At 39.8% G+C, this 13,505-nt stretch overlaps 1 protein-coding gene across 3 annotated transcripts in view; it reads left to right on the forward strand.

Moving 5' to 3' along the window:
• The window catches only part of LOC121641946 (asialoglycoprotein receptor 1-like), an 80,113-nt gene extending 68,132 nt beyond the window's left edge, over positions 1-11,981 (forward strand). For 2 of the 3 annotated variants that reach the window (XM_041988359.1, XM_041988358.1), the window contains 3 exons: positions 9,200-9,351; positions 10,461-10,576; positions 11,698-11,981. In XM_041988359.1, the coding sequence (XP_041844293.1) occupies positions 9,200-9,351; positions 10,461-10,576; positions 11,698-11,836 (407 nt within the window). In that variant the 3' untranslated portion in view covers positions 11,837-11,981. The remainder of the gene's footprint in view (positions 1-9,199; positions 9,352-10,460; positions 10,577-11,697) is intronic. The other variant, XM_041988356.1, reaches the window with a different exon arrangement.
• Positions 11,982-13,505: the final 1,524 nt, after the last annotated feature.

A 13,505-nucleotide genomic window follows, 5' to 3' on the forward strand; every position in this document is an offset into this window, starting at 1 on the left:
TCTAAAGCTCTGGGGAAGAACCTGTCTCTGATTCTTTTTGTGGTAGTTTTAAAGTGTAATTGTACCCCCTACTTTCTGTGTAACTCCACCCACTGCTGAATTTAAAAAAATGCCTCAAACTGCGAGGGTTGGGGTGGGAGGTGTGGGGTGATCTGGGGTCAGAGAGTGGGCGGGCCGGGATACACAGGCAGAAATGATTGACAGACAGACAGCAGCTCAGCTCACTGGCTCTGTCCGTGTATGCAGAGAGGAGCGTGCTCAGTCTTCCTGGACCTCCCGTATTCTATTCTATTCTATTCTATTCTACAGTCATTTGACAGACTGTTTTCTCTAAAGGGACTTACACCTGAGTGTAAGAACAACGCAAGCAAGAAATCGAGCAGGAGGGGACGTCATAATTAAGTGATTGGCTGCTGTGAGTCCAGTTGGATCCAGGTGCTGTCACGTAGTGCTAGAGGCAGTGTTTGTTTTTTATTTTTTTTATAATAGTATTTTTTTTTTAATTATGAGATCATGATTTCAACACACAATATCATTTTGGGCATAAGTGCACGAAGGATTCAGTGCTGAGTTGTGCCATAGAGCTGGAAAAATCTTTCTAACTTATTTCGATGATTAGATGAGTTAAGTTAAGTGTGGAAATGCTTTAGTTTGCTCTGATTTGATTTAAAAGTGGATAAAGACTGAGAATGATTCTATGATTTTCTGCATGAAATTTAAGCAGATCCCTTTCGATCTTCCTCTGAGTAACATTGTTTTATAAAAAAGTGTTCAATGATTTTTTTTCATAAACTTCTTAACAACCCAGAGCTCCTCAAAGACATAGACTGTCATGGATAATGCTTTTGTATTAAATTATCATTACAATTACTTGACATTACCATATTAAATAACACTTTTTGTTTAACTTGACAAAATTATTCTCCATGTCCCAACTTTTTTGAAAAGTGTTGCAGATCTTAAATGTAAAAATGGATGTATATTGACTAATATGAAGTTATTTGGCTATCTCAGCAATTAGCAGGTGAGAGGCAGGAACACCCTAGACAGATCGCCAGTCCATCGCAGGGCCAACACAGAGAGACAACCAACCATTCACTGTCACGCCTAGGGAGAATTTAGAGCAACGAATTAACCTAACATGCATGTCTTTAGACGGTGGGAGGAAGCCAGAGTACACGAAGAGAACCCACGCACACACAAGGAGAACATGCAAACTCCACACAGAAAGGCCCCTGTTCGAACCAGCAGCCTTCTTGTTATAAGGCAGCTCTGCTAACCACCACACCACCATGCAGACCTTGACATGACAAGAAAAAGGAGACAAAAACACAACAAATAGAAGGCACCGACCCTTCAATACAAACTATCATGGATACACAGATGGATGGACAGTTGGTTACATGCATAATTTGATCCGTAGCCTTCAAATCTGTCAGGCACCAAAAGTGTCTCACCTACCTTTTCCTCATGCTTTTGAACTCCCCCAATCCTGAAACTGTTAGCAAGAGCAACCCGTACTCATCTTCCTTCCAAACGTTCATAATGGGATCTACAGTCAAAGATGGGAACATTAGATTTACTTCCTCAAAAGAATAATTGCCTCCATATTCCAAAAAGCTGATTAAACAATTCAGGAAACATCTCCACCGCTTTAATCATACCATGATGAAAAAGCCGCTTCTCAAAGATCCATGGACCTGATATGCCATCAGCCTGTGTGACAACCATCAGGACCCATCAAGCTTCCAGGACAGAAGTATAGAAAGCTGACAGCCCAGTAATGTCTGCTTGCTCCTGCTTCAGGAGAAAGATGTTTGCCATATCACGGTTCTTCTGGCCATGATATCAATAAGACCTTGGCCTCCATCCAGTGCTTTCTGCTCCAAAAAGTCCAAAATCAAATGTTGTGCACAAATGTATTTAAGACCTTAGGGAGGAGAGAAAAGTATAAACTTATAACCATCAAGGCCATTACTAGGTTATTAGCAATCAGGTCACATCCTCTATAGGACAGGTGGGGTAGCAACCATTTCCATTTAGACAACCTTGTACCAACTTTATTAACTGTATCATCCCACCCCCACATCCCATCACTCCTCTTCTTCCTCGCATTAAGTTCCCAGGCAATATGGAAAGTATTACCCCCCGCACATGTCCCTGACTGAAAAGCTTGACATTTTGTCAGGTTGACTTTTGCCGATGATGTAATAATTATGGATTTTCTGTTAATGTTTGGTTCTGGTGATGGATTTACTTCCTGGGTAAAGTGGTTGGTAAGTGATGCAGAGTGTTTTCTGTAGGTAGGAGGTGGTCTCAGTAGACCAGTGAGTAGAGGAATAAGGCAGGGCTGTCCTACTTCAGGGCAACTGGACAGTGTAGCTATTGAAGTCAAGGCAAATTCATTTGTATAGCACATTTCATGTACAAGACAATTCAAAGTGCTTTACATAAAACATTTCATCAGGGTGCAGAAAGCAATACAAGTGCATTAATAATAATAAAAAAGGATTAAAAAGATTAAAAGAAATGCAATCAATGAAATTAAAACAGAATGAAGATGCTAAAATAAAATAGATAAAATGCAAGTAATAAAATTTCAGTGTGGAGAAAGACAATTTTAAAACATAATTCCAACTTAAAAGAACCAGATGTAGATTTTGATTTCTAAATAAAACCTAGTTCCATGCAGCAGAGAACAGGTGGGTCTTTAACCCGAATTTAAATAAACTGAGTGTTTCAGCTGATCTGAGGCTTTCTGGGAGTTTGTTCCAGACATGTGGAGCATAGAAGCTGAATGCAGCTTCTCCATGTCTGGTTCTGACTCTGGGAACTGATAAGAAACTGGAACCGGATGACCTGAGGGTTCTGGTAGGTTCATACTGGGTCAAGAGGTCACTGATGTATGTTAGTCCTAAACCATTCAGAGCTTTATAGACCAGCAGCAGAACTTTAAAGTCTATCCTCTGACGGACTGGCAGCCAGTGTAAAGACCTCAGAGCTGGACTGATGTGGTCCACTTTCTTGGTCTTAGTGAGGACTCGAGCAGCAGAGTTCTGAATCAGCTGCAGGTGTCTAAGTGATGTTTTAGGTAGAACCTGTAAAAACACTGTTACAATAATCAAGCCGACTAAAGATGGAAGCTGGACTAGTTTTTCCAGGTCCTGCTGAGACATCAGATCTTTTACCCTTGATATATTTTTAAGGTGATAGTAGGCTGACTTTGTAATTCCCTTAATGTGTTTTTCAAAGTTAAGGTCTGAGTCCATCAGTACACCCAGATTTCTGGCCTGGTTGCTGGTTTTTAGGTGTATAGACTGAAGCTCTGTGGTGACCTTTAATCGTTTCTCTTTCGCACCAAAGACCATCACCTCAGTTTTGTTTTTCTTTAACTGAAGAAAGTTCAGACACACCCAGTCATTAATCTCCTCAATGCATTTACCAAGAGCTTGTATGGGGCCTCGGTCTCCTGGTGACATTGTAATATATATCTGTGTGTCATCTGCGTAGCTATGGTAACTAATTTTGTTTTTCTTTTTAACCTGTGCCAGTAGGAGCATGTAGATGTTAAACAGAAGAGGCCCCAGGATGGAACCTTGGGGAACTCCACATGTAATTCTTGTCTGCTCAGATGTAAAGTTACCTATTGACACAAAGTACTTTCTATTCTCTAAATAAGATTTAAACCAGAGTAGTGCAGTACCAGAGAGGCCCACCCAGTTCTCCAGTCGTTTAAGTAAAATATTGTGGTCGACTGTATCAAATGCAGCACTGAGGTCCAGTAAGACTAAGACTGACATTTTTCCATCGTCTGTGTTCAAACATATGTTATTAGTGACTTTGGTCAGAGCATCTAGGTGCTGTGGTGCTGTCTAAAACCTGACTGGAAGACATCATAGCAGTTGTTTGTGTTAAAAAGTAGTTTAGTTGATGAAAAACAGCTTTTTTGATTTTCTTACTTAGAAAAGGAAGATTTGAGATCGGTCTGTAGTTGCTCATTTGTGTTTTGTCTAGGTTGTCCCTTTTTAGCAGGGGCTGGATTACACCTGTTTTTAAAAGTTCTGGGAAGACGCTAGAAATTAAGAACAAGTTCACAATCTGTAACAGATCTGGTTCCAGAGTCCTTGAGACCTTTTTGAAAAAAACCTGTGGGCAGGATGTCCAAGCAGCAAGAGGAGAAGTTCAGCTGACATAAGATGTCGCCCAGATCTTTGCTGTTAATGGGATTGAACTGTGTCATGGTGCTTAAACTGGTTTTCAACGGACACAGTATGTCTGTTGAACCTGCTGTTGATGAACAAACGGCTTGTCTGATATTTTGGATTTTTTCTGTGAAGAATTTGGCGAACTCATTGCAGGCCTTGGTGGAACAGAGTTCAGGTGCTACTGACACAGGAGGGTTTGTTAACCTGTCAACAATAGTAAATAAGACCCAAGCATTATGATAGTTTTTGCTAATAATGTCAGAGAAATAGGACTTTCTTGCATTCCGTAGTTGTAAGAGTGAAGTTTCTCTTCAAAACATGTCATAATGAACCTGTAGATTTGTTTTTCTCCATCTACGCTCGGCTTTTCGACACTCTCTTTTTCCAGTGTGGAATTTCTCCATGGAGACTTTTTCTTTCCAGAGACAACTTTCACCTTAATAGGAGCAATAGCATAGATAATATTTAACATTTTAGCATTAAAACTAGCAACAAGATCATTGGCTGAACTGCCTGACAGGGCAGGTGTTAAAGAGAAGATCTGGTTAAACATCCCACTTGTGTTTTTAGTTATACAGTGTTTTGTGATGACCTCTGTTGAGACATTTGTGTGAACAGAAACTGTACACTCAAAGAAAACACAATAATGATTAGACAGGCCCACATCACACACAGTAACCATGGAAATATCCAAACCCTTAGAAATCACTGTGTGGGCTCTGTTATATGCTGAGTCAGCCCAAAGTTCTCCAGACTGTTACCCAGATCTTTAGTCGCTTTGTCCTGATGATTGTCTACACGGATGTTAAAATCACCGACAATAATTACACAGTCAAAGTCTACACAGATTGTAGCCAGCAGTTCACTAAACTCATCATAAAATTCTGCATAGTGCCCTGGTGGTCTATAGAAATTTAGATAAATTATATTATAATATGCTTTCAACTGAAGAGCCTGTTGAATCTTTGTTTCCAGCATGTTGATCCTCTGTAGAAGTTTGTGATAGTCATCTGTAGAGAAGGGAGGCATTTTGCAGCTAGTTAGCTTTAGGTTCTGAGTAACTGTAGAAAAGGCTTCTGCTATTTGTAGGCCACGCTGACGTGACACTGACAAGATTGTAAAAATAGTAGTATCCAACCAAATCTACCACAAAATACAGTCCCGGTCATTAATAAGTATCCAGGAGCCGTTGCTCAAAGGTTTCTTGATTAGAAAAATAGGAATATTGACAAAAAAATGCAAGCAGAGGAGGAGAACAAAGCAGCAAGTGTCAGCAGGAGACAGATGCAGGAAGCAGGTGTTGAACCCTTGCTTTGTAGGCTGTGTGACAGGCTGGGTAGGATTCATTTACTTGGGATGGGTGAAAATCTCCTTTTGGTGGTCAGTGTCTATGGTGATGATGTCACTGCGTTTTTAATTCTATTCTATTCTATTCTACAGTCATTTAGCAGACACTTTTATCCAAAGCGACTTACATTTGAGAGTAAGAACAACACAAGCATGAATTCATTTTTTTTTTTTTTTTTTTTTTTTTTTTTTTTAACCTGTCTTGTCCAGCATCGTTGCAAACAGAATGATTGTCTGGCTGCTGTCTGGTGCTGGGCAATTTTACTCTATCAAGCAGGGATTTATACTACATGTATAAAGTCCCTCTTGATGAAAAACTTTATTAAATCAGACTCTTAATGCTGGACTCGACCGGAGGGGACAGAGAGAGAGAGAGAGAAAAGAAAGTAGAGAGAAGAGGGAGGGGAGAGAGAGGGACAGAAAGGGTGTGGGGAGTGCGGGTCGGGACTTGAAACATCATACAGAAGACCATGTAATCCATACTACTTACAACATATATAGCTACGATCATCCTAGCCAGTAGGTCATTACACAACTAGTTGATAATAGTAACAATAATAATAATAAGAGTAAGAGTAATAATAATAATAAGAACAGAAATAATTAAAAAAAGAAACAAAATATGATAATAGATATAAGTGAAACTGCTGTATTCAAGAACACGCGCAGAGAAACCTGTGTGGATGTGTTGGAGAACTCGGCCACACGGCGACGCAAAGACTGTGTGGAGACGTTCAGGAAGGAGTGACCATGCAGAGTGATCATGCAGATGCCACCTCACTTGAACAGAGGCCAGAGTCAGGCCAGCGGTCCCGAGACCCAGGCCACCAGCCCCCCCGCAGGCAACAGATCCCGACCGGTCCACAGAGACGACCACTCGCCCGCCCAGGAAGGCAGCAGCAGGAGACCCCAGCAGGAGCCGCCCCGCGGACACAGGGCACCGGCCCCGGCGGGCCGAGGCCAGCAGTCCCCGACCCCCCCGGGCACCGGCCGCCCGGGACAGACGGGGCAGAGGCATGAATTCAAACAAGATGGGACGTCATAATTAAGTGATAGTCAGACCGCTTTTGAGTCCAGTTGGACCCAGGTGCTGTCATGTAGTGCTAGTGCAGTGCATATCATTTTTATTTATTTATTTATTATTATTTTTTTAAGTCATTTTATTTAAATACAAGATCACAATGTCATCACACAATATCATCTTGGGCATAAGTGCACACAGCTTCTTCAGTACTTGGTTGAGCCAAAGAGCTGGACAAATCTTTCGAACTCATTTAGTTAAGCTAAATGTGAAAATGCTCCTTAAACAACTGAGTCTTTAGCTTGGTCTTAAAAGTAGATAAGGACTCTGCAGATCGGACGGAGTTTGGTAGATCGTTCCACCACCGGGGAACAACAGAGAAGAAGAGTCTAGCTACTGATGTGGCGCCACGTTGTGGTGGGAGCACTAGGCGTCTTTCACTGGCAGAGTGTAACTGTCGAGAGGGAGTGTAGCTCTGGATTAAGGAGTGAAGGTAGACCGGAGCCGTTTGGGTTATTGTTTTGTAAGCCAGAAGCAGAGCTTTAAATTTGATGCGTGCTGCAACTGGAAGCCAGTGAAGAGCAATTAGCAGCGGAGTGACATGAGCTCTTTTGGGCTGGTTGAAGACCAGACGTGCTGCTGCGTTCTGGATCATCTGCAGAGGTTTAACTGAGCATGCAGGCAGGCCAGCCAGTAAGGAGTTGCAGAGCACAAGCTGATGTTGAGGCCCTGATAGAGTCTTTGAATGTATATATGGAAATATCATGTGAAAAGGTTAACTAGGCGTGTTATTGCCTGGGAACATGATGTGAGGAATGAAGGGGTCTTTGGTTTCAGCACTGAAGATTTTTGCATTAAAAAAACCCAGCTAAAGTATAAAGAATGTGTCCTGGTTACCAATAAGCTAGTGGCACAAACTTATACCTCTCCCTCCATCCACGGACACATATGAGAGGGTACATCACATGATCTTGTTTCTTTTTTCTTTTCTTTTTTTTCCTTTTGAAGCAGAAGGGACTGGTTAGGCAAATCTATCCCCTTCTTATCAGTCACAGAGGGAGGCCAAGGTCTTTATTGACATCATGGCCAGAACGATGGCCTTCAGAAGACTGACGCTCAGTCTCCTCTGTCATCACATTGTGAGACTGCTGGATACAGCAACAGGCTGGAAGACTGGGATATGGCAAACATCTCTGTCTCCAGAAGGAGGAGGAGCAGACTTTACCTGGCTTTCAGATTTCTATACTTCTGTCCTGGAAGTTTGATAAATCCTGAAGATTGTCAGAGATCCTGAAGGCACTCTGGATCTGTGAGGATCGTAACGGTATCCTATCATCGGCCTCTATAAGATCAGCTTTGAGGAAGCAGGCTGTGTGAAGTTTAAATACAATTCAGCAATTCCTCTTGCTCAGTTTCATGATGGGGAGAGTTTAAAAGCAGGGAAAAAAGGTAGTTTATGACCTTTGCATGAAGGTGAGACACGTTCAGCCTCTGACAGATTTTAAGGCATTGATGTGGATAATGCCTAATATTTAGTTTGTACTTCATTAGGGTATAAATTTTCCATCATCTGCATTTACTCCTCATTAAAAAATGTATAAATACAGTTAAAGACCTACAAAGAAATAGAAATTAAAAAACATACTCCTTACTTAATTAGTCAGCCATGCTACATAACAATGTCTTCTCCATTTAAAGTCTTTTCAACAAAAGCTTGAGCAAAATGTTGGTTAAATACATTTCATTACAATATATCAGGGAGCTTAGCTTTCTGTCGCTTGAAGCAGAAAACAAAGAAATACCACCGGAAATCACAGGGGCAGTGCTGAGCAGAATATCTGACATGTGACCAGCGAAAGAAATGAACCAGAGAAGAAGAAGAGGAACAGGATGGGAACAAATAAGTAGAAGAAGAATAAAGACGAGCACAATAACTGTAGAAATTGTGCGAGTTTTACAACCGCCCAAAACAACCTAAACAACTTTGTAGATGCGTTAATGCAGCAAAACGGTGTCTGAAACTGACGTCGGCTCGCAGGAATGAACTCTGAACTTAGCACTGCCCACTAAGGGAGGATTTAACTTGAAAACCATGGCAACGCAAAACATGCATGGAAGTATGAGGACGGTGACGCATGAAAACGTTTGTTATCTTTGTTATTTTAATATTTTAGAGACTTCTGTGGGTACACAGTCAGTATCAAGGCCAAATGAAGACAAGTCTGCTAAAGAGCTTTGTTTTTTATGCAAACTGACTATTAAATAAATACTTTTTGCATGAAAGGAAGTAAATTGAAGTGACAAAGATAAGGCTGAAATGTGTTGCTGGGGCTCAAGACTAACTCCAAAAGGAGGTGAAAATATCAAAATTATCTATTAGATGAACAAACATATTTTTCCCATCTGCTGTAAAAACAAATTTATTTACTCTAAAAAGCAAACAAACAAAACAAACAAAACAAATAAAATAGTCAAACTTCCGTTGAACAATTTCTTACAAGATTGAAGCATAAAGAAAATACTAAGTACCTGATGTATTAGTTAAAATCAGTGTGTATCCTGAATTAGACATTTCGTTGCACTGAGTTAATCTGGTTTAATTTTTATTCTCATTTCATGAATACAGAGTGTCAGTCGTGTCGCACCGGCTGGATTCAGTACCAGAAAAAGTGCTACCTGTTTTATGAAGACAGTTCTTGGATGACATGGAGTGACAGTCGACAGTACTGCAAAAATAAAAACGCAGATCTTGTTGTTATTGATGACCTGCAGGAACAGGTGAGTTTTAACACAAACACTGCACCAACATCATTTCCTAATTTACCAAAATGTTCATTTAAAAATAAATAAATAAAAGTTCTGATCAGAATTTGTACCATAGATCATTTGTTCATTTAATATTGAATTAAAATAAAATCATCAGTTTGTTTTTCATCCTTTAAGGAATTTCATACAAATACATATATATATACATATATATATCTGATCTGGAAGTTGCTGCAGATTCTCTTTCTGCAAACCGGTGCTGTGTTGAAGCCAGTTTCCTCGTTGAGATTTGTTCCCCCTCCAGCCCGGCCACGTCCCCCTGCTAGAACCGACACATTATGACCAAGAAGTGTGAAAACGTCAGAATTTATTAATTAAAATGGTAACAAGTGGTCAAATGATTCATAAATAAAAAGGCATTATTATTACATTTTATTTTAAAAAGAAGTCATTTATTTACCATTTTCACATTAAAAACTGCATTTAAATTGAAAACTCTTAAACCTTTATAAAGGCTTTGTCTTGTACATGACAGTATTTGTTACATAAGGTTGTTGAGAATATAAAATAAAGAAAGTCCTTCTTTCGAGGACGCATTTCTTTCCTGTGTGGACAGGTTTTTAGGGTTGAAGGGGGAACGGATCTTAACGAGGAAACTGGTCTCAATACAACACCGGGATTGTCGTCTTGGTTGTTGGAGGTCGCTCGTCTTCCCTTGGCTGGCCTCCGTGTGCCGCAGTCACTTTACGCTACTGCTGCATCACCGCGGTACATCCCACCACCTGTCTCCCTGAGGGGCCAACATCCACCCAAAAGCGTTGTGGGTTTTAGGTGTAGCTGAGGAAAACCCATACGATATCACCACTCTGACAACACACAAAGCAGAAAACACCTTCCAGCCCACAGAAATCCAAGAAATTAAATATAAAAATGAAAAGTTGTTTTTCTAGTTTATTTATTTAAATCTTAACTTAAAATCAAAAGTATAAAAACAGCCTGATTTTAGTTTATTTTAGATTTCTAAAATAAATTCACAGTTGAATATTAAATGATGAATACATGAACCAGAATTGAAATCTGAGATGAATTTATTTGATCATAAGCAATAACATGAATTACAGAAATTCATCGGTCAAAACACGAAGTACTACTATGACAAGTTTCACGGATACTGGATGGGGCTGCAGAATAATGGCACCACGTGGGTCTGGATTGATGGACACAAGGACACACTTCAGTAAGAAAATATTTCTTTTGAAAAAGTACTTAAATATTTTCTTTTTCCCTCAGTTTCTACAAACTTTTATTATAAGAAAATTTGAACAATTTCTTAAATGTAAAATATACTTGAATTTGTCACTGAACTGCTTTGGAGCTTCACAGTGGTTTGTAAAAGTACGCAGCCCGCCTTGGCCTTCTTTCTTTTCTTTTCATTACAACTGTAATGCATGTTTTTTCCTTTTATCTTTTTACTTTGTTTTGTTACTCTGTGTTTGGACACTAGTGCATGCATATGTATTCACCTTTTCAAACCCTTAAATAATCTGGAGTTTGTACTGTGAAGCAGGTTTAGTGCCTTACTGAGATAACTTCTAGTTCAGCTCTGGTTCTTTAGGATCACAAAGCTGGTTCACTTCTTGCCGGGTTTGTTTCCAAATCAGCATTCAGTACGATAAAATGCACTAACTCCTGACCAGGAGGTGTTCCATGAAGCTGGATAAAGGGAAAGTTTAGTCTGTTTCAATAAGTCTGGCTTGTCTCAGTGGGAGTTCTATTCCATCATTGTGGCTGAAATTAATCCCTGCTGAGTTACCATGGTAACTACAAGAACAAGTCTGCTCTGAGCCAGACTAAAGCTAGATTTATACTCATGCAGGAAGATGTTATGGACTGATGAAGATGGCAGGACCCTAAAACAGAAACAAATACTAAATAAACTATTGTGAACAGGGTTTATTTATAACAAGGAGCTTTGATGAGCTGAGGTGAAGATCTGGTTTGGGGATGGAGTGATGTGGTGGTGATGGAAAGCTTCCTACTGACAGCTGGTTTAGTCACATGACTGCTGACGTCTGAAGCTGTTGATTGTGCATCTCAGTAAGAAGTTAATTGTCTTTGTGAAGATGGATGTTGTTTGTTGTATGACAGCAGATGGACAATTACAGTTTTTCATGAAGATTAACATGAATCAAGGTTGAAAGTAAACGTTTTACCTTTTATTGAGAGAGCTTAATTGTCATGGTTAATAAAGTAATTAAGTCATTGGTTGTCATGGTGATACAACCTGGTAAGAAGTGAATCATCTTTTGTGAAAATGGATGATGTTATATGTGCTGATTTTTGTGTTTTCTTTTGAAGGTACTGGAGGACTTTGAATGAAAAGCTTTATGGACTGACGATACCTGGGACCAACATCAGTCAGAGCTGGGACTCAGGAAATATTGAATTTCTGAACAAATTCATCTGTGAAGATGACGTCCTGATAAGGTCCAATTAGCTAATAGTGTGTTTGTATTCTTCCTCTTTATCCATCCATCCATTTTCTTCTGCTTATCCGGAGTCGGGTCGCGGAGGCAGCTGCCTAAAACAAGGAAACCCAGACTTCCTTCTCCCCGGCCACATTCAGCTCATCCGGAGGGATCCCGAGGCGTTCCCAGGCTAGCCGAGAGATGTAGTCCATCCAGCGAGTCCTGGGTCTTCCCTGAGCCACCTCATCTGGCTCCTCTCGATGTGGAGGAGCAGCGGCTCTACTCTGAGCCCCTCCTGGATCACAAGCTTCTCACCCTATCTCTAAGAGAGAGCCCGGCCACCCTGCGGAGAAAACTCATATTGGCCGCTTGTATTTGCGATCTTGTTCTTTCGGTGACTACCCACAGCTTGTGGCCATACTTCTTATGCTGAACTATAACCATAAACTATGCAGTAAATCCCACCATATCCCTGGTGACATGATGCTCAGTTTATTTTCTTTAAACCAGATGATAGAAATTCACATTTTTAACAGCTTTTTAATAGAGTTCTTTAGATTTGCTTTGCTTGTTAATTAAAAACAAGCTTCTGTTCTGTTTTAGTATAAAACTAATAGATTTTTACATTTTAGAAACGTTTTATGAGAGAAAAGAGAAGAGACAGAGAAGAAAATGACCACGTTTTCAGTTTTCTTTTAAGCAAATTAAACATTAAATATCCTGAAATTGTTGTAATGAGAAGATTTTATCAGCTCTGTATTAAATAGCTTGAAGTTCCAGATCCGTTCTTTTGGTTAAAACTAATTTAAGGACAAAGTTTTGAGTCTGGTCAACACTGAGGGAACAATCCCTGTACACATTATAAGAAATGTGTTTAACGACTATCCAGTCATGTGGTAATCTGATTTTATTCTACATTAAGACCCTGAAGGAATCAGGAGATTCTTCGTTAATGCCGCCAGCTTTTCAGTCAAAAGATTCTGTTCAATGGATAAAATGTTTGTGGTCTAAAGAAAGTTTTTGTTTAGTGGTTTGTCTTTCTACAGGAAGAATGAATAAGATTTTTTTCAGTGGGTCACACACAAGAACAAAAAGTTTTCCATTAGTCTCACCTAATAAATTAATTTGGTAGTAATTTCAGAAGTTTATAAGGACCAACACACTATTCACTTGGCCAAAACATCATTACATTTGTTGTTGTAAACTAATAGGCCACCAATTTACTCGATATATCCATAGTGTCACACAAATTAATGACTGCCCAGAAATAAATTAGATTAAAATCTTTTTTAAATCAAGATAAACTTTTCATTTAATTTATGCAAAATTCCAGTACTTACCTACTTTGCCAGCTCTGCATCCATCTTGAAATAATTTTATTTTAGTACTACTTTTTGTTGTTTTTTTTAAATTTATTTTAAACTAATACCTTCTGTATTGTTGTTTTTTTCCTCTCAGGACACTGGTTTTAGCTGCCAGACCAGTAGTTTGTGTTGGAGGCCTTGCAGTGGTGACAGCGGGCAGGAAAGAGTGTGGGGTGGTGCATGATGGGTATTTTTCTATTATAAAATAAGACACAAAAAACTCAGAGTGAAGTCAGCTTCATCGCGATGGGGAGAGACGGTGGTTCAGCACTCAGAGAGTGTCTGGTGTCAACTCCGAAGTCTCAACCCCAGCGCAGCCTCTTTATTGAGCAGC

This window comes from Melanotaenia boesemani, chromosome 6 (genome assembly GCF_017639745.1).
Source record: "Melanotaenia boesemani isolate fMelBoe1 chromosome 6, fMelBoe1.pri, whole genome shotgun sequence".
Taxonomy (NCBI): Eukaryota; Metazoa; Chordata; class Actinopteri; order Atheriniformes; family Melanotaeniidae; genus Melanotaenia; species Melanotaenia boesemani.